The sequence below is a fragment of the Dipodomys spectabilis genome, unplaced genomic scaffold (assembly GCF_019054845.1).
Source record: "Dipodomys spectabilis isolate Male_0828 unplaced genomic scaffold, ASM1905484v1 ptg000043l, whole genome shotgun sequence".
Lineage (NCBI taxonomy): Eukaryota > Metazoa > Chordata > Mammalia > Rodentia > Heteromyidae > Dipodomys > Dipodomys spectabilis.
In genome coordinates this window covers 6,300,907-6,321,159 of record NW_024870720.1, presented here as the reverse complement: position 1 = coordinate 6,321,159, position 20,253 = coordinate 6,300,907, and the positions used below count along the sequence as shown (strand labels likewise).

At 41.4% G+C, this 20,253-nt stretch overlaps 1 protein-coding gene across 1 annotated transcript in view; it reads right to left on the bottom strand.

Annotated features, from left to right (window-relative positions):
• Window positions 1-11,126: 11,126 nt before the first annotated feature.
• Pgm2 (phosphoglucomutase 2) overlaps window positions 11,127-20,253 on the bottom strand; it is a 28,446-nt gene continuing 19,319 nt past the window's right edge. The window contains exons 12-14 of the mRNA XM_042678426.1: window positions 19,575-19,764; window positions 16,241-16,374; window positions 11,127-11,537 (exon numbers count right to left, since the gene is read on the bottom strand). Of these exons, the coding sequence (XP_042534360.1) occupies window positions 11,435-11,537; window positions 16,241-16,374; window positions 19,575-19,764 (427 nt within the window). The 3' untranslated portion in view covers window positions 11,127-11,434. The remainder of the gene's footprint in view (window positions 11,538-16,240; window positions 16,375-19,574; window positions 19,765-20,253) is intronic.

Genomic DNA, 20,253 nt, shown 5'->3' with positions numbered 1-20,253 from the left:
CTTTCTTCCTCTTCCTCCCTCTCCCTCTCCCTCCCCCTTCCTCTTCCCTTCTTTCTTTCTGTGATACTTGTTAGGTAAGTGCTTTTACTGCTTTCTCATAACAACTCTTTTGCTTTAGTTTGTATTTTAGATAGGGTCTCACACTTTTGCCTGGTCTGTCTTCAGCTCATGATCCTCCTATCTCCACCTCCAGGTAGCTAGGATTACAAATGTACCCAGCCTTAGACAGTATCCCTTTTTTTTTTTTTTTTTTTTTTTGTCGGTCATGGGGCTTGAACTCTGGGCCTGGGCGCTGTCCCTCAGCTCTTCAGCTCAAGGCAAGTGCTCTACCACTTGAGCTCTGCCACTTCCGGTTTTCTGGTGGTTTATTGGAGATAGGAGTCTCACGGTCTCTCCTGCCCGGGCTGGCTTTGAACCGCGATCCTCAGATCTCAGCCTCCTGAGTAGCTAGGATTACAGGCGTGAGCCACCATCGCCCGGCTTAGACAGTATCCCTTTAACAGGAATCCAGGAAAGCTTTCTCTCAGGGCTTTGCCAGGAAAATTTTTTCTTTGAACAAAACTGGACATGTCTGGATCCTTGCAATGACTAATGGACTCAGGAGTCACATTTGGTGTCCACTGTTTAGCATGTGTCTAGGTTTTTTGTGTGTGTAGTAACAACCTTTTTAAAGCCATTGCTACCTGTATTGCATGAAACCAGAACTGACTGCCCTAAATTCTGAGCCCATGTTTTTCCTACTTTGCAAGCATTAACAAAATGTTTTATTTTATGATGTGCTGAGATTTAATGGTAGGATCCCTTATTTTGTGTGTGTGTGTGTGTGTGTGTGTGTGTGTGTGTGTGTGTTGATGCCTAACCTAGGGAAAAGGACATAATAGCATCCCTCTGTCAATCCTAGTGTTTGGAGAATCCTAAAGACTAGAAATAATGGTTTGTACCTAGCTTATGCTACTACATATACTAGCTTTCCCTTTAGTCTTTTTTTTCTTTTTTCTTTTTGTTACCCATCCTGGGGCTTGAACTCAGGGCCTGAGGATTGTTCCTGACATTTTGCTCAAAGTTAGTGCTCTGCCACAGTCTCATTTCCTGATTTTTGATGGTTAATTGAAGATAAAGTCTCTGGTTAGGCTAGCTTAGAACTGTAATCCTCAGATCTTGGTCTCTTAGTTAGTAACTGCAGTACTCAGATCTCTGCCTCCTGAGTAGCTAGGATTACTGGAGTGAGCCACCAGTGATCAATACTTTCTTTTCTTGCTTTTTTTGTGTGCCAGTCTGACTTTATTATTCACTTATTTTTTAAAATTTTTCTTGCCTTGAATTCATTGAGGCCATCTCCAGTCATTCATTCCTGAGATACAGATAACATGAATGAATGAATAAGTGGGCAAACAGACTTCTAAGACAGAGCACACACCAACTTGCTCTCCTTGGCATCCAGCTCCACACAGCACCAAATCTCTTTTTTACCTAATCTGTGTGCTAGCTGCACAACACAGTACTTTGTCATTTATTTTTGGTGTCATCTTCTTCACCCCTTTCTTAGTCCTCAGAGAGTATGATTTTCCCTTTCCCTCCTAGTATTGGAGCTTAGCAAGTTCAATTGCATGATCCAAAGACAGAAAACCTCCAGGGAGAGGCTGCAATGTTAACTTAGATATCCTGATAGCAAGCTTGATTCTTTTCCTCTGAACCACATCATTGTCTTTGTGTGTGTGTGTGCAGGGTGCTCTTCCTTTTTTTTTTTTTTTGGTTGGTCATGGGGCTTGAACTCTGGGCTTGGGTGTGTCCCTCAGCTCTTCAGCTCAAGGCGAGCACTTTACTACTTGAGCCACAGTGCCACTTCCGGTTTTCTAGTGGTTTATTTGAGATAAGAGTCTCACAGACTTTCTGGCTCAGGCTGGCTTTGAACCTTGACCCTCAGATCTCAGTCTCCTGAGTAGCTAGGATTACAGACGTAAGCCACCAGCTCCCAGCAGGGTGCTCTTCCTTACCTTTTAGCTTTTTCCCTGAAGGCTGTTACTCTACCACTTGAACTACTTCTCAGTTTTTGTTTTGTTAGTTAATTGGAGGTACGTCTCATGGACTTTTCTGTCTAGGCTGATTTTGAACCTTGATTCTCATATCTCAGTCAACTGAGTAGGTAGGATTACAGGCATAGACCGAAGGCATCTACTGCCTTTTAAATTGCTGTTTTTGAAAGAGCTGTTTTACAGAGATGTTTAGTGAATAAGAAACGAGGAGGGTCTATTTATTTCCTTGGTTTTCAGAATAGCCTTGTCACTGGACAGTCCTGGAAAGACCTAGCCATGACTGGGGCCTCCCTGCCCCCTGTCCTCCTGTAGCAGGAAGCAGCAGGTAGCATGTAGCTAGCACTTTTGACCATTTTCCCTAGTGTGTAATAATTTATATTGTGCAGCAGCATTGTCGCAAAAGCTTGCTTCATTACTTAGTTATTTCCCTTACCATTAAAGCTGAGCTAAAGACATTTAGCAGCTTCCATTTTCATGTTACTAAATATAAAATGCTCTATTCCAGAGAAAGTGGGTCCTGGATTAGGAAGCTCAGGAGGAAAAGGAAGAGGGAGGTGGCACTTCCTGAGATTCTAAAATGACCCCGGCAGCACCTCAAAGGTCTTTGTAAAGCCAGGTGCCTATGGCTCATGCTTGTAATCGTAACTCCTCAGAAGACTGATCTATGGGGATCGTGGTTCAAAGCCAGCCCAGGCATACAAATCTGAGGGATCTGAGCAGATCTCCAGTCAACCAGCAAAAAGTCAGAAATAGATGTGTGACTCAAGTGGTAGAGCACTATCCTTGAGTGACACAGCTAAGGGACGGCACCCAGGCCCTGACTTCAAGCCCCGGAACAGCACACACACACACACACACACACACACACACACACACACGCACGCATGCACGCAAGCACGCCCATACATACACACATGCACACATGCTTAAAAAAAGTTGGTATGTGCTTAGTAGGTGCGTTCCACCAGTGAGATTGACCACGGAGCTGTTTGGTCATGGGCTTGGCAGAGAAATAGCAGCTGCCTTCCCTGTCTTCGGCATCTTATCCTTTTCCTTCTTGCAAGCCAACACATTAGTCTGCCTGCTGCATGGCAAAAGGCATGAGGCAGAGGCTGAGGATGTACTGTGCACAGCACAGCAGGGAGCGTGCGCTTTGTGTTCTTTTCGGTTGCCCTGGAACTTAAGTCCCTTGTGAGCTGGGAGAGCTGAGATGAACGCTGCACATATTATAGCGAAGAACCCAAGCTGAGGAAGAAACCCCACACTGGCTAGCAAGCCTGCCCAACACACAGGGAGACATTTCTTCATTACCCAAGACATTAAATCAATCTCCCCATTGCCCTGGAGGGAGGCATTGTTGCTGTTTTCCAAAGCTGTTCTCAACATCTTTGGAAAGATATTGATAAGGAAACCTGCCCGTGTCTCTGCTCCTATGTGCAGAAATGCAGGCAACCTGGGGAGTGACGTCTCAGTAGTCTCCCCATTTTTATTCTTGTGAATTCTAAGATCACTTTGTGTAGCTGGTTGGGGTAGTATTATCTTGCTCAACATAAATGTATGATTTAAGTTTCCACATTTAGATAATTTTAGAAAACATGTGAATGGTATTGTCTAATTAATTGCAGGATGTGCTAAGCAGTTCATTTTAAAAAGACCACGAAAGGTTTATAAAACAACAACAGCAACAAGACAGTGAAACAAATACCAAACTGCTTTGTGTTAGTGTCTGTATAAAACAGGACTTGGGAAGTTCTCACAAACTGAAAACAAATCTCTGCCAAGACACAAACAAGAAAACTTAAAGAGACACTACAGAACAATTGGCTATGAGGGATAGTACACACACTCACCACATTAAAAATATTGCAGTTCAAAATTGTAGGTTATAAAACAGTCTGAAAGAGGGAAGTGAAATTGAGGGAGTATTCAGAAACATGCAAGATAAATAACTAGTCCACAGCAAACATAGGGGCTGTAGTGTGAAATGGGATGAACATAGAAAAGAAGATTTGCAAAAACGACAAATGGAACTTTCATATTTTTTTTAAAAGAAAACCATTGACATTTGAAACTCCAAAGAAGGACTAAACAAAAGATGAGAAACTAGAGAGATTCATGAATTGGATTTCAGAGGAAATCACAGAAAGGCAGCACAGAGAAAACATGAAATGTACGGCTAATATCACCATGAAACTTAAATAATGAAGACAAAGATGGAGGAGAAGAGGAAAGAAGAGAAGAAGGCAAAGGAGGAAGAGAAGAAAGAGGAGGGAGAGAAAGAAGAGGAACAAGAGGAGGAGGAAGAGGAGGAGAAATGCAGACAGGCAATGAACAAATGACCCAATCTCACTATGTGAAGGTCACAAACAGGCTAACCGTCTCTGCTAGAGCAACTGTCACCTCAGACGGGGAAGAGGATGCAGGCTGTGCAGGGCAGGGAGGGCCCAAGGTGTCCCCCAAGGAGTCCCCGGAAATACCAGGAATGTCCCCCATCTTCCATGGTCCTAGAAATAAATAAATGGCAAGCAACCACCTGTGAACTGAGCAGGAGAAAGGGCTGGAGATGTTTTATATCTCAAAATACTTTTTTTTTTTTAAATCAAAACTTTGTTAAAGAAAGTAAAACACATGATAAAGTACAAAAGACTGGCAACTCACTGTTAGTCAGAAAGGAAAGTTCAGAACACAGTCCAATATTGCATCAAAATCCCAGGGGAAAATCGACATCAGCATAGAATATTTCTCTTCAGAACTATAATTAATGAGTGAGGTGACTACAGACTTTGTCAGACCAGGATCAAAAACATGTGCATCAGCAAGAAGAGGTACAAAAGGTGGATCCTGGGCTAAGAATGTGGCTTAGTGGTAGAGTGCCTGCTTAGCAGCACCATCCACATAGAAAAAGCTGGAAGTGGCTCTGTGGCTCAAGTGGTAGAGTGCTAGCCTTAAGCAAAAGAAGCTTGGAGACAGTGTGCAGGCCCCGAGTTCAAGCCCCAGGACTGGCAAAAAAACAAAACAAAAGGTGGATCCTTCATAACTAAAAGGTTGACTAATCTACACAGACATTAACTTTTTAGAAGTAACGATTCTTGAGGAGCTTTTATAATGATGTGGCTATCCTTCACACACGCACACGCACACGCGTGCACACACACACACAATATGATTCATGACAGTTATTCACCATGGTATTGTTTGAACGAGCACAAATCAGAAATACCCTCGGTATTCAAGAGAGGAACTCTTTTATGATACAAAAGAAATATATTTCAGCATGAGTCAGATTTTCCTCCAAAATCTCAAGTGGGTTGTTATAACAAATGTGGATTTCTCAATACACTCCAGCTACAGGGAAGGAGGGAGTATTATTTTGCAATTACTAAGTAGAAGCTGCGTAGTGAAGAACAATATGTGGTAGCCTACCATTTGGATAAAATCAAGATAAGAATCAATCAGCTGGGAAGTTGGCTCAGTAGTAGAGTGCTTGCCTTGCATGCATGAGGTCCTGGGTTCAATTTCTCAGCACCACATAAGCAGAAAAAAGTCGGAAGTGGAGCTGTGGCTCCAGTGGTAGAGCGCTAGCCTTGAGCTGAAGAGTTGAGGGACAGTGGCCCAGGCCCAGATTTCAGCCCCCATGACCGACAAAAAAAAAAAAAAAGAATCAATCAAAGAATCTACCATATTATTGTCCTGTACACAAAATCTCTGGCAAAAAGACACTTGAAACCAGCTGAGATGATTGCCTTAATGTGTGGGAATTGGGTTCTATGAACAGGATAGATGAGAGATAGTTCAGTTTTTGCTCTTGGGTTTTTGTTGTTGTTTTAAAGTTTCACACCACCATGTTATCTAAGCACAAATTCAGTACTTGAATTGTTTGGGTAGAAGCTGAGTTATTAAGTGGTAACATTTTTAGATGTGACAGTGGGATATGGTTGTGTTTGTGTGTGAAGAGGCCTTTTCCTCTTCATACTAAAATAGCTACAGGGGGGAGATGGGAAGGGATGGGAAGGGATAACAAAGGAGGAGGCAACAATGTTTGATAAGAAATGCACTCATTACCTTGCCCATGTAATTGTAACCCCTCTGTACGTTATCTTCACAATAAAAAATAAAATAGCTACAGTAAGAGTCACTGGTCTGGGTCTTGCTTCAGAATGAAAGGTAACGAGAAAAATATAGGTAACAAGATTGGTCATGAACTGAGGTATTGCTATGGTTGGACACTATTGTGGGTATGGTGTGCACTATTCTTTGTAAAACTTCTAGATTCTAACAAGAATAAACAAGAGTAAATTCTCACAATAAGGAAAAGACAGGGGAGTCAGATGCTGTCATCATGGAAGGATCTGGACAGATGTGACTAAAGGTAGTTTGGGGACAGGCTACATTCAATGCAATAGGAGAACATCTGGGTAGGAGTTGGGGAACTTGCTATGGAAGTCTAGCATGAAACAACTCCAGCCCTCAGATTCAGAAGCTTTTAGAGGCCAGAGATCAATATAACATAGGGAGTGAGCCGCTGAGGGTTGGACGGGAAATAAAGGAAGTCTGGAAGAAGTAGCCTCTGCTTCTATAGCTTCTCCTTTTGTGTGTGTGTGCGCATGCGCGTGCACACACGGGCACGGAGTGGGGCTTAAACTCAGGGCCTTTTTGAATTTGTTTTTTTCCCTCAAGGCTGGAGCTCTAGCACTGAACCGTACTTCCACTTCTACCTTTTTGCTGGTTAACTGAAGATATAAATCTCATGGACTTTTCTCTCCAGGTTAGCTCTGAACTTCAGATCTCAGATCTCAGCCTCCTGAGTAGCTGGGATTACAGCTGTGAACCACCAGTGCCTGACTGACAGCTCACATTTCTTTATTAATAAACCACAGGAACACTGAACCTGATAGGGAACAACATTTCACTCTTACACCTAGGAGTGTGTTCCTTAAAAAACTGTTCTTCCAATGAGTGCCACAAAGTTGAGAACAACGCATTTTTTTTGGGGGGGGGGGGGTTCGGTCATTGGGCGCTGTCCCTCAGCTATTCAGTTCAAGGCTAGCACTCTACCACTTGAGCCACAGCACCACTTCCGGCTTTTTTCTTTTTTGCTTATGTGGTGCTGAGGAATCGAACCCAGGGCCTCATGCATGCCAGGCAAGCGCTCTACCACTGAGCCACCTTCCCAGCCCAAGAACAATGCATTTTAAAGAATGAAGCAGGTTCTGCTATGTCTGTAACTTGCAACCCTAACTTCCCTTTGGAAGTTGCACAAAACAATTTTGAAAGGTTTTCAACAGCTAGTTTAGACCTGGAGCTGACTTTTCACTCTGTGTGCCCAACTCTATTCTGCACCAGATTTTGGGCCAAACAAGTGGCTTCATTGCATCCAAGGAGGCAGCTGGAGTCAAATGGAAAAAAAAAAGTCCAGATTCCTGAACACTGTTCTATATCCTCCTGACCACGACCATGGCGGTGATTATGAAGTGCCTCGTCTCTCCAGTTTTCCTTCTCCTTCAATTAATCCCAGAACTCAAAATACTCTGCTTCCATGTAGAAAATGATTCCATCTATAAAAATGATTTATTTTGTGCTAGTGGTGGAGCTGAACTTAGGCCCTGCATGCTATTCCTGAGCTTGTTCTCATGAGACTGGCACTCTACCACCTGAGACACAGCTCCACTTCTGACTTTTTCTAGGTTAACTGGAGATAAGAATCTCACAGACGTATGATTGGGTGGGGGGGAGGGGGGAGGCTGGGAAGGGAGGTGAAGGGTAAACAAAGGAGGAGGCTGCAATGCTTGGTAAGAAATGTATGCATTATCCTGACCATGTAATTGTAACCCCTCTGTACAGTATGTTCTCAAATAAAATAAAATAAAATTAAAAAAAAAAAAAAAAAAAGAATCTCACAGACTTTCCTGCCTAGGCTGGCTTTGAACCTCAATCCTCAGACCTCAGCCTTCTGAGTAGCTAGGATTACAGGCTACAGTTGGCTAATAGTGTTTTAAAGTTTGATTCTCATCTACCTATGAATGTGATGTCTTTTCTTTCAGAAAGTACTAGGGTTTGAACTCAGGATCTCTCCATTGTCAAACAGGTGCTCTACCACTTGAGCCAGGCCTCCAGCCCTTATTGTCTTAGTTATTTTTCAATTACAGTCTCCTGGTTTTGCCTGGAGTTGATCTGGGTTGAGATAGTCCTTTCTACAGTCTCCTGTGTTGCTAGGATTACAGATATGCCCTACCAAAGCCTGGCTTTTTTTTGTTGAGAAGGGAATCTTATTTTTCTTTTGCCTGTGCTGGCCTTGAATCTCCATCCTCTTGGTCTCCACATTCTGAGAGGCTGGAATTACAGGCATGAATGAGTCACCACACCAGTCTGTGATGTCTTGCTTTGAACAACTGAATAACTCTACATAAATAAATCATCTGGTGGGAAGAATGGAACAAGGGAAATCTGTGGGGGAAATGACATGTAAATAGTATCCTGACGTCATTTTTAAACACAAATGTTAGGAGTGTGAACTTGACAGTTTTTTGAAGAGAGTTCAGAAGGAGGCACACCCAAACTTCCTGTCACACTAAAAATGCCTTCCTATTCCATGTCTGCACACTATGTGGATATCAAGTGGGTATTTCTCTTGCAACAATATATTTGAGATGAGGCTGCATGTTCATCAGTGTCCAGATTTACACATGACCAGCAGGGTACAGGACTCCTGTACCACTGATGTGAATGAAAACACAACTCTGAGAATGCTTTTAGTACTCAGAAATCATATAAACATGTTGATGCTAGCCTTCAAAACTCTCTTCAAAGTAGGACATAGTATCTATCTATCTAGCTATCATCCCTACCTACCTACCTACATATCTACTTATCTATATATGATGGTACTGGGGCTGGAACTCAGGGACTCAAGCTCTTTCTTGGCCTTTTCACTCAAGGCTGATGCTCTACCTCAAACCTCTCCTTCTGGCATTTTGGTGGCATTTTGGTAGGCTGGCTTTGAATTGAGACCCTCAGCTCTCAGTCTCCTCAGTAGCTGGGATTACAGGTGTGTGCCACCAGTGTCTGGATGAAGCATTTATTTTTTAAACCCAGTTGATTTTCTAATGCCAACGAAGCAATATTGTCCCTGAATAGTTCCATGAGTGATTTGATAAGTCAATAGAAAGATAAATGAGAGGCACCCCAATGATACTTACAGGAAAGAGGAACAAGCTGTTAATTCAGAGACCACCAAGAAGAAAGTAAAACAATTAACCTGCCTTTCCTCCCTCCAGTCAGTCTCTAAGACTTAATTTGGGATGTGTTCTTTTTAGGTAACAAAAAAAAAAAAAAAAGGGACGGCCACCTGTGCATTTAAATTGGATTATCTTCCCAGGCAGGGAAAGCCATTAGGATGCAGTCAGGCAGCTGTGACAGCTCTCAGCCCTGATCACGGCCAGTGGCCACTGTTTTGCTCCTGAGAGCCTTCTCCCAGCCTCTGCCTGCTTTGCAGGTCTGTCTTGTCCTCAATTCTAGCACACTCGCAACCACTTCTCCTTCAGGTGGCCATGCCAGGCAGGCTGTGAGCTCAAAGCTCTCCTCTTTGGTATGAAGTATTTTTCCTTTATCTGAGATGTTAAGTCTTAGGAGAGAACTAGCTAAGCATTATACCAGGGAGAATTCCCAGTTGCCCTGTATAGATTTTGACATACTTTAAAGACCTCCAGAAAGAAATAACTTCAGAGACTATGCAGTAGAATTTCTTCATTTGGAAAAATGACAAAATTATCACCCCAAACTCATAGTTTATGTTAGGATGCGGTCCATGGGGTATAACTGTGGACTGACACATGTCTACTACCACCATAGCCGACAGAACAGGAGTTTCACTGTCCCTTGGTCCTGCTCTGTCTATTCATGCCCTGCTCTCTGCCTGCTCTACATCCAGGTCTCCTCACTGTCTTCACCTCAAGTGATAATGTGTGTCATTTCACTACAGAAACAATGGACCCTAGGGTGGGAACTGTTGACTATGGGGGAGCCTATGTGTCTGGAAAGGGGTTCACAGGCCAATTCTGAACCCTTCACTCAATTTTACTACAGAACTAAAGCTACACTACCGGAGCTTGAACTCAGGACCTAAGCGCTATCGCTTAGTTTTTTCCACTCAAGGCTGGCACAATATCATTTGATCCACACCTCCACTTCTGGCTTTTTAGGGGTTCATTGTCTGGGTTGGCTTGACAACATGATCCTCAGAGCTCAGTGTCCTGAGTAGCTGGGGTTTACAGGCAATACTCACTGGCAACCATATAAAACGGAGTTTTATGTAAAACAAAATTGAAAAGCTCTTTTAACACTGCTTTTGTTTTACTTCACAGGTTCCTATGAATTGAATATTTCCCAAACATGAAGACAATATTTGACCTACTCATTTATTTTAATTATAAGAATGTCATAGAAACATAAACTACAAATATACCTAAAAGTGGCAGCCTAGAACTTAATAACTGTATAGGCTTTCTGATTATTTCAATTGCATATCAAAAGAATTACACAGAAGACACACATTTATGCAAATGAAGACATTAATTACAATCTTCTTTTGAAAGTTATTTTAAAATTTTTCATTAAAAAAATCCAGATAAGGGACTGGGAAGTTGGCTCAGTGGTAGAGCGCTTGCCTTGCATGCATGAGGCCCTGGGTTCGATTCCTCAGCACCACATAAGCAGAAAAAAAAAGCCGGAAGTGGTGCTGTGGCTCAAGTGGTAGAGTGCTAGCCTTGAGCTGAAGAGCTGAGGGACAGCGCCCAGACCCAGAGTTCAGGCCCCACGACTGGACCAAAAAAAAAAAAAAAATCCAGATAATGCCCAGGTATAATAGTGTGTGTGTGTGTGTGTGTGTGTGTGTGTGTGTGTGTGTGTGTGTGTGTGTGTGTGTGTGTGTGTGTGTGTGTGTGTGTGTGTGTGTGTGTGTGTGTGTGTGTGTGTGTGTGTGTGTGTGTGTGTACTGGGGCTTGAATTCAGGTCCTATCTCTTAGCTTTTTTACTCAAGGTTCATGCTGTTCACTTGAGCCATAGCTTCCCTTCCAGCTTTTTGGTAGTTTCCTGGAGATAGGAGTCTTACAGACTTTCCTGTCAGGCTGACTTCAAATGGATCCTTCTTGTATCTCAGTCTTCTGAATCACTAGAATTATACCATAGGATGCCGGCTCATGGCAGCATTTTAATAAAGATGTTTGCTTACTTTTCCTCAAGTTCTTAAAGAATAAACATAAAACAAGGAGGAAAACGTATCTCCATAAGCTATGTAAATATTTAAGAGTGATAATTTGAATTGCTTGGCCCTTAGACATATTGCTTAAAAAAGTCAAGTTCTGCTTAACTGGAGGTAAAAGTAAATCCATTCAGACCAGAGTCCTTCACTCTGCCTTTGGCTGCAGATGATACTTCTGTGGCTGGAAAAAGTTTTCTTCAATAGCATCAACAAGGTCATTCAGTTCCTTCTTCAGTTGCTCAGGATCACTGGGAAATGAGAGGGGGGAATCCAGGTCAAGGGATTATTCTTAATGTCTTTCAAACACTCTCCATTGACCAAGTGCACTAACCCCAAGAGGAAGACCTAATAAGAAAACAGAACTCCAGTAACTTATGCATGGAAACATATCTGTTAACTGATGAAAAAAAGTCCCAATAAGGTATTATTTTATTTTCCTTAAAGGTTTTCCCCAATTACCTCTTATTCTTTGCATTAGAGTGTGTGTGTGTGTGTGTGTGTGCGCGCGCGCGCACGCGCGCGCGCGCCCGTGCGTGCACACATGCACGCTCTGGTGCTAGGGCTTGAACTCAGGGCCTGGATGCTGTCCCTTTTTCACTTAAGTGTTCTACCACCAGAAACGCAGCCCCACTTCCAGCTATTTGCTGGTTAACGAGAGGTAAATGTCTCAGAGACTCTCCTGCTTGGGCTGGCTTTGAATGGTAATTTTCAGATCTTGCCCTCCTGAGTAGCTAGGATTACAGGCATGAGCCACTAGCATCTGCCACATTAGAATTTTTAGATTTTAGGCCTAGCATCTCTAGATTTCCAATGCATGTACCTACTAGTGTAGAGAAAACTTTCTTGATTCCAATCCTGCTGTACTTTTATCCAGGACATCCTGAGTTCTGAATCCCCTAGGCTAAGCCTGACCCTAATGACTACCCATCCCATCAGGGGACAATCTGTTTGCAGGTCTGAGCCATCAAACACCAGGAAATGCCCCCTGACTATTTTCCCTTGGGAATTTAATTCATCTTGAAAAAGAAACAAGCAAAAACTGTCATAACTAAAGTATAGACAAAAATAGGGAAGTTGACCTAAGAATCAAGTATGCAAGGAATATGGAAACTCCTTATTTATATGTGGCAAACAATCCACTCAGTTATGCTGCTGGTTTGCAGCAGCTTATGGAACATAGGGTGAGTTACTATAAGTTTCAAACAAAAATATCTGGATTTGAAAAACAAAATGTTTCATACTTTACTCTTAACTACCTGCAAAGTTCATATGCAAAGCTCATTTAATGGAAATGACAGTACCTGTAATTATGTGAGCTTGTTTTTATATTACAAGAGCTAACTAGCACAATGAAAGTAATGGATTTATAGACATTAATTGTGCCTCCACTAGGTGCTAGTAGCTATGTGCCCTGGGGCAGGGAGCCTCAGCCTCTCAGGTCTGGATTCTTCATTTGTAAAATTGGAATAAAGACTTTACCCTCTTGAGAGAGTTGTTGTTCAGATTGAGATACATTATATAAAGTAATTAGCACAGAACTTGGCCCAACGACCTGAATAAATGTACCTAGCATTGTAATTATTTTATCCCTACTGACAACATATGTATAAAATGTCTCATAAATATTAGGAATTACACTGGCTGCTTTTCCTTCTCTATAAACATGCTATGAAGAAAATAACAGTTCTCAGGAAAGTAAATAGAGTAATAATTATTTAAAACAATATTTAAAAACAAAACCTAAGAATGAAACTCAGGGGATTTGCTGTTAACTATTATTTGTTAATCTGGTATGGTTTTAGCCATGGTATATCTGTCTACTGATTTAATGTTTCTGACATTGCATTTATATGCATTTACATGATGGGAGAGAAGATCAGTACTACTGCACATGATTTAGTAATGTAATAATTCCTAAAATGGAAATATGTCTTACTATTCCCCATCCTAATACTAATATGATTCAGGAGTCCCTCTTCCCCCATCACCAGTAATTGTAACTAGAATTTTGAACTTGCTAGGTAAGTGTTTTATCACTTGAGCCATACCTTCAGCCCTAGAGCTCAAATAAATAATGGCATAGAGCCATAAACACTAAATAAAAAAGAAGAGACATTCCAGGCACCAGTGGTTCACACCTGTAATCTTAGGAGGCTGAGATCTAAGGATCTCAGTTCAACCCAGCCTAGACAGAAGAGTCCCTATGAGTGCTAGCCTTGAGCAAAAAGAGCTTAGGAACAGCACTCAGACCCTGAGTCTAAGCCCTACTACTGACAAAAAAGAAGAGGAGGAGGAGGAGGAGGAGAAGGAAGATTCTGGGAAAACAGATCTTTAAGTTGCACTAAGTCCTTTGATTAAAACAAACAAACAAAAAGAATGCATACAGGCCAGGTGCTGGTGGTTCATGGTGTAACCCTAGCTACTTGAGAGGTTACAAATGGGAAGATTACAATTCACCATCCCAAGTAGAAAAGTTCACATGATCCCTTCTCAACTCATAGTTGGGAACAATACAGCCCGTCTGTCTTCCCAAGCAACATGAGAGACTGTGACTGGGAGAATCCAAGTTCCAGGCCAGCCTGAGCAGAAAAGCCTGCAAGACTTGATCTCCATAGACAAGAAGGTGGACATAGTAGCATGTTCTTATGAACCCAGCAACAACAGAAAGTCTAAAAGCAGGCAGTTCATCCCTAGGTGAATGTCCATCTGGGAAGTGAAACCCTCATCCTAAAAATTACCAGTGTAGAACAGGGCTGGAAGCAAGGCTCAGCAGTACTGCACCAGCCTAATAGACTCCATGCCTGAAGTTCAAACTCCAGTACAATCAAATGTTAAAAAAAAAAGGTGCATAGAAATGTAAAAATACTAAGTAAGATGAGAAATACAAAGAAATGTCTATGGAAAGCGATATTTAATATGGTATAAAGTAGCTTATTAGCTGGGTGCCATTGGCTCACACTTGTAATCCTAGATACTCAGGAGGCTGAGATCTGAGATCACGGTTCAAAGCCAGCCCTGGTAGGGAAGTCCACGAGATTCTTGTCTCTAACTAACTACCAGAAAACCAGAAGTGGCACCGTGGCTCTAAGGGGTAGAGCACTAGCACTGCATGGAAATTGCTCAGGGACGGTGCCCAGGGCCTAAGTTTAAGCCCTACAAGTAGTGTCTGTGTGTCTGTGTGTGTCTGTGTGCAGTCGCCAGTCCTGGAGTTTGAACTCAGGGCCTGGATACTATCCCTGAACTTTTGTGCTCAAAGCTAGTGCTCTACTACTTGAGCCACAGCTCCACTTCCAGTTTTCTGGGTGGTTAACTGGAGTTAAGAGTCTCATGAACTTTTTGCCGGGGCTGGCATCAAATCATGATCCTCAGATCTCAGCCTCCTGACTAGCTAGGTGTAAGCCACCAGTGCCTGTCAGTAGCTTATTATTTACCCATACAGAAATACTGATAAAAGCATATTATTTTTTAATAAATTATTGACAATTTAGAATTCACAGAAAATGAACTGCTTTTATATGTTGGCTTTATGGCTGATATTTTGCCCTCTAAAATCCAAATTAATTTTAAAAAAGAGACATTTAATTCAGTTATTGAAATAAATCTGGTATCAAAATCTACTTTATCTACTATAACATTTGTAAAATATAAAAAGAGGTCAAGTGTTCCAGTAAAAATCTGTCATCCAAATTTCAACATGCTGCAAGCTTATGGCCTGCCTCCAGGCAGTCTTATAGGTCTTGTTTTGTTGTTTTTTTTTTTTTCTTTAAAAAGTAACCAAATGGGGCTGGGATGAAGCTCAGTGGCAAAGTGCTTGCCTAGCAAGTGCAGCATCCTGGGTTTGATCCCCAGTAGCAATAAAGGAAAGATTTTTTTTTTTAAGTACAGTTTAAAAACCAAAAAAACTCAGTAATTTTCCCAGGGATTATATTGTTGTAATGATAAGATTTTGCTATATTAAGCTAAATATTATTTATATTAACTTCACTTGCACCTTTTCACTGTTAATATGTGGTTAGTAATAAATAAATATATAAAATAGAGTTAGTGGATTTTCCCCCATCATTACTGAGGTTTGATCTAAGGGCCTCATGCTCACTCAGCTTGCTTGTTCTGTTGGTGCTCTACCACTTTAGTCATGCCTGCAGCCTGGCATTTTGCTGGTTATCTTGAAGATCCTAGCCTCTTTAATAGCTAGGATTATAGATATAAGTCACCAGAGCCCAGCTAATAGAAAAAAATTTTAATTGCATCTACAGCTTGGATTTACTTCCTCCGGGATAGCTCTGACTTAACTCACCTTTGAAACACTGTTACTTCTCTTTAGAATGGAGAAGGGCACTGCACACTACATATTTATGCCAGGTCAAATTTTCACATGCAAGGACATGTACCATTTTATGCATGAAAGTTCAAAATGGTACCATGGCTGGAAGGTGAGCAACTCAGGCTTTTTGAACCTGAAGCTAAAAAACTCCCCATCTCTGTAACAGCAAAGACTCCTTCTGATATGGTTCTTTATCCTTCCTGGCTAAAGGCTCACACCTATACAGGTACTCAAAGATCTTTATTGAATTGGAACAGATTTTATCAGAGACTTGGGCAGACCACAGGATAAGAATAATGCCACAGGTTAATAATAATAATAACTCTATGGTACCAGTTGTTAAATAGTTTGTTTTTATTACTGATATTAGAAATGTAACTTTCCCATAAAAAGAAAGGTAGGAGGGAAGTAAGCAAGCAGTAAGAGTGCTAAAAAGAAATAAAAAGAGAGAGAGAAAAAAAAGACAAGCATGTGTATCTCTGGATGTTCAAGCATTGTTTGTACCACAAGGTAGCCACAGTTTAATTAAACTATACATTGGAAAGATGTGCACTTTTACCTAGTACTTGAACAGAACCAACTAGGAGGCCCAGGGAATAAAACCTTCACCAGTGGCTGCCAACATACCTGTTACCTGGTGGGGCACACAGCTCCGCGTAATACTTGATCTTGGGCTCTGTCCCACTGGTCCTCATTGTGGCCACACATCCATTAACAAAGGTGAATGTGATCATCTGGCTGCTCTTACTAGTAGGAAGAACCTAGGAATTAATTCATATGTGTTACATAGCTTCATTGTAGCCATTGTAGCCTAGCCAATACTTTCATTTGGATAAGCAAGAAAATCATGGCAAACAAATAAACTAGGCAGATAAGAACACTGTGTGTGGGTGTGCGTGTTGTGCGCGTGCGTGCATGCGTGCGCACACAGCTACTGTGGCTTGAACTCTGCACCTTGTACTATTGCTTGGATTTTTTGTTCAAATCTAACATCTGACCACTTGAGCCACAGCTCCACTTACAGCTTCTTGCTAGCCACATGGAGGTAAGTAACTTGGATTTATCTCGCTGAGCTGACTCTGAACCATAATCCTCAGACCTCAGCCTCCTGAGTAACAAGGATTACAGGAATGAGCCACCAATGCCTGGCAAAAAAACAGTTTTGAAAAAATTAGAGAAGGTATTCATGTGAATAATTACTATGTGGTAATAATAACATAAAAACATTAGTAACTCTGTAGAGTAGATTTTAACTTCCCCTGATCTAAAGTTTTATTCAAATGAAAATATATCATTTCACAAGAAACTGATTCAAATGGATTAATAATGCACTAAAATTACATCATAGTTCACTATTGCAAAATGAAACTTTTTTTATAATGCTTAAGTAGTTGTATAAAGGAACTGTCATTCAACAAAGCAGTTTATGAAAACAATGCCATCTTGATCAATGTCACCCCTTTTAACATTCTCACACGATGAAACTTTGCCAACCAAAATTCATAAGGATTTTTTTATAAAGCTCTGACTGTGGTATTTGTAGGTGATAGTTCCCCAGACTCCACTGGAATAATAATAGATGTAATTTGCTAAGCATAAACAGAAGAACAAAGAGGAGATGACAGTTGATGTGACTGCCTGTCAGTGACAAGTCTAACACACCCAACAATCCATAAATATAAACCAGTGTACATCACCGTGATGTCTGAGAACACCAAGTTCATGAAAAAAATTCCTAAAATCTCCCCAGAGAGAAGAAAAGCAAGAACTGGGCACCAGTGGCTCAAGCCTGTAATACTAGCTGCTCAAGAATCTGAGATCTGAGGATCATGGCTCAAAACCAGTCTAAGCAGGAAAGTCCCTGAGACTCTTATCTCCAATTAACCACCAGAAAATGTGAAGTGGCATTATGGCTCAAAGTGGTAGAGTGCTAGCCTTGAGTAAAAAAGCTCAGGGACAATGCCCAGGCCCTGAGTTCAAGTCCCACAACCAACAAAAGAAAAACAAAAAGAAGAAAAGCTGTGAAGAAATGGCTAAGTATGGCATTGACATCTCGGTAAGCAGTATACAGCAGGCCTCAACTATTGGCTGAAGGAAGTAATGTTTGGATGCTCAAAGTAATACTGGAAAGCCAAGCTGTAACAGAGCAGTGCTTTCAAAACTGAGCCAAACTGTGAGGACAAAATCAGACATTTTTAGAACAAAATGCTTCTAAAACTTGACCCCACTTTTTTCAGGAAGCAATTGGAAGACGTAATGCAGGAAAATAAGTAAAGAGAAAACCAGGGGGTTCAGAATAAGAGTCTCAGCCCTGGCAATTGGCATCTCAGGATGACATTCTTAGAAAACAGCTAGCATAGACTGGATGAAGGAAGAGGGTATTGGGGGGGAGGTATGGAGATAAAATGGAGACCCCAAAATAGCTGAATCCTTTGATCATGTAGAAAATATTACCAAGCGTCACTTGAAAAAGTTAACAAGATCTGGGGACAGTTGAATAGATACCAAGGCAAATGAAAGAACAAAAACTTCACCAAGAATATACTATTTAGGTAAGCAGCAGGCCACAGTAATAGTAATCATAGTGGTAAAAGCTTGTAATCTGCCAGGTGCTTATCCCTGTAATCCTAGCTACTCAGGAGGCTGAGATCTGAGGATTGCAATTTAAATCCAGCCCAAGCATAAAAGTCTGTGAGACTCTTATCTCCAGCTAATGAGCAAAAAGCTGGAAGTCAAGCTGTGGCTCAAGTGCTAGAGCCCCAACTTTAGTGAAAAAGCTAAGGAACAGTGCCCAGACGCTCAGTTTAAGCTCCAGTACCAGCACCAAAATAAAATAAAAGTGGAATCTGATTTGGTAGGGCAGAGTGACCAGCGTGCAATGCAGGAAGTATAAGAAGCACATTGTATGTGTATGTGTATGTACAATATGGAAACACTGGAAGAAACAAGAGTGGAAGGTGGTTTGGCCACTAGGTGGCAGATTTCATCATAACCTTTTTAATACCATGCACAAATTAAAATTTTAAAAATACAAGCTAGGTGCTGGTGACTCCCACCTCTAATCCTAGCTACTCAGGAGGCTGAGATCTGAGGATCATGGTTTGAAGCCAGTCCAGGCAGGAAAGGCCATGAGACTCATCTCCAATTAACCACCTAAAAACTGGAAATGGTTCAAGGCAGTAGAGTGCTAGCCTTGAACCAAAAAGCTCAGGGACAATATCCAGAGCTGAGGTTAAGCCCTATGACTGACAAAAAAAGGGTAAAAATCAAGAAGATATCTACCAGCTCATTAAGATATTCCCAATTCTCCTTCTAATGTTCTGTCACAGTTAATACTCCTCGGGCTTCCCTTTGGCAGTAATGGAGGAGTCCACATGGTATGAAGAATACAAAGGTATGCTTTAGAGCATGTGCATCCAGAGACTAGGGTAAAGCTAATCAGACAGCAAGTGGTGATTCTTCCATGGTGGACCAGACCAGCTGCATCAGCATATGCTCCATATGTTCCGGAAATTTGTTGGATATTCAAATTCTCAGTCCCCCACAGCAGACAGAACAACCAAGAAACTCAAGAGTGGGCTGAAAACATTGTAGCACTGTTTTGTTTGTGACAGTAGCTGGGATGCCTCAAACTCTCAATCCTCCTGCTTCAGGTGAGTGTGCCACCTGGTTTGGCTAGCATTTGATTTTAGCCAGTCCTCTATATGACTGGAACATTCCTTCAGTGAAGAATTACTAATGATAATTCCCTGTGTCTCAAGTGATGGCCCTGGTACCACTTACCATGTAAAGACCAGAGAAAGCCTTTTCAGATCTAGCCCACAAGTGGTCATTGTTCATATATTTTATAGCTTATACAATTGAGTTTAATCCATGAAATGAATTAGGTAAATTTCTCCAAATTATTGGAAAAAAAGAAAAGGCAAACAGTAAAGAATTCAGGTTGATAAATATTACTTACTGCTTTTTTATCAGATTGGCTGTCATCATATCCAGTTGTAAGGTCCCTAATGGCAGAGATTTCAAATTTGCCACAAGTTTTTGGATAATTATTCTTCCCATCATAGTTTCTTAAGTTACCAAATAATTTTTGAATGGTGCCTTGATCGTGGCAGATAAAATATGAAGCTTTGGTAATATGGTAGCCATACCTATCAAAAAAATACCAATTCATGCAAAATGAGCAACAAATACCTTTACAGTGTTACATATGATATACTGTCATATGTTGTCAACCATTTATTCTAAAATAAATGAAATAAACAGCCAGAACTTCAAAGTTGTCTATTATTTGAAAAACAGGTCCAGCCAGATGCTAGTGACTCATACCGATAATACTAGCTACTCAGGAAACTGAGATCTGAGAATCGCAGAAGCCAGCCTGGGCACAAATATCCATGCCTAGGCACAAATATCTCCAAATAACCAGCAAAAATCTGGAAGTGGAGTTGTGGTTCAAGTGGTAAAGCACTGGCCTTAAGCAAAAAAGCTAAAGGATAGTATCCAGGCCCTAAGTTCAAGAGCCAGTACTTGCGGGGATGGGGGGAAAGTCTAACAATCTACCCAAGGATCAGCTTGTATTTGTAAATTCAAGATTTACTGGAAGGCAGCTATACCATGTGCTGTCTCCAGAAGTTTCT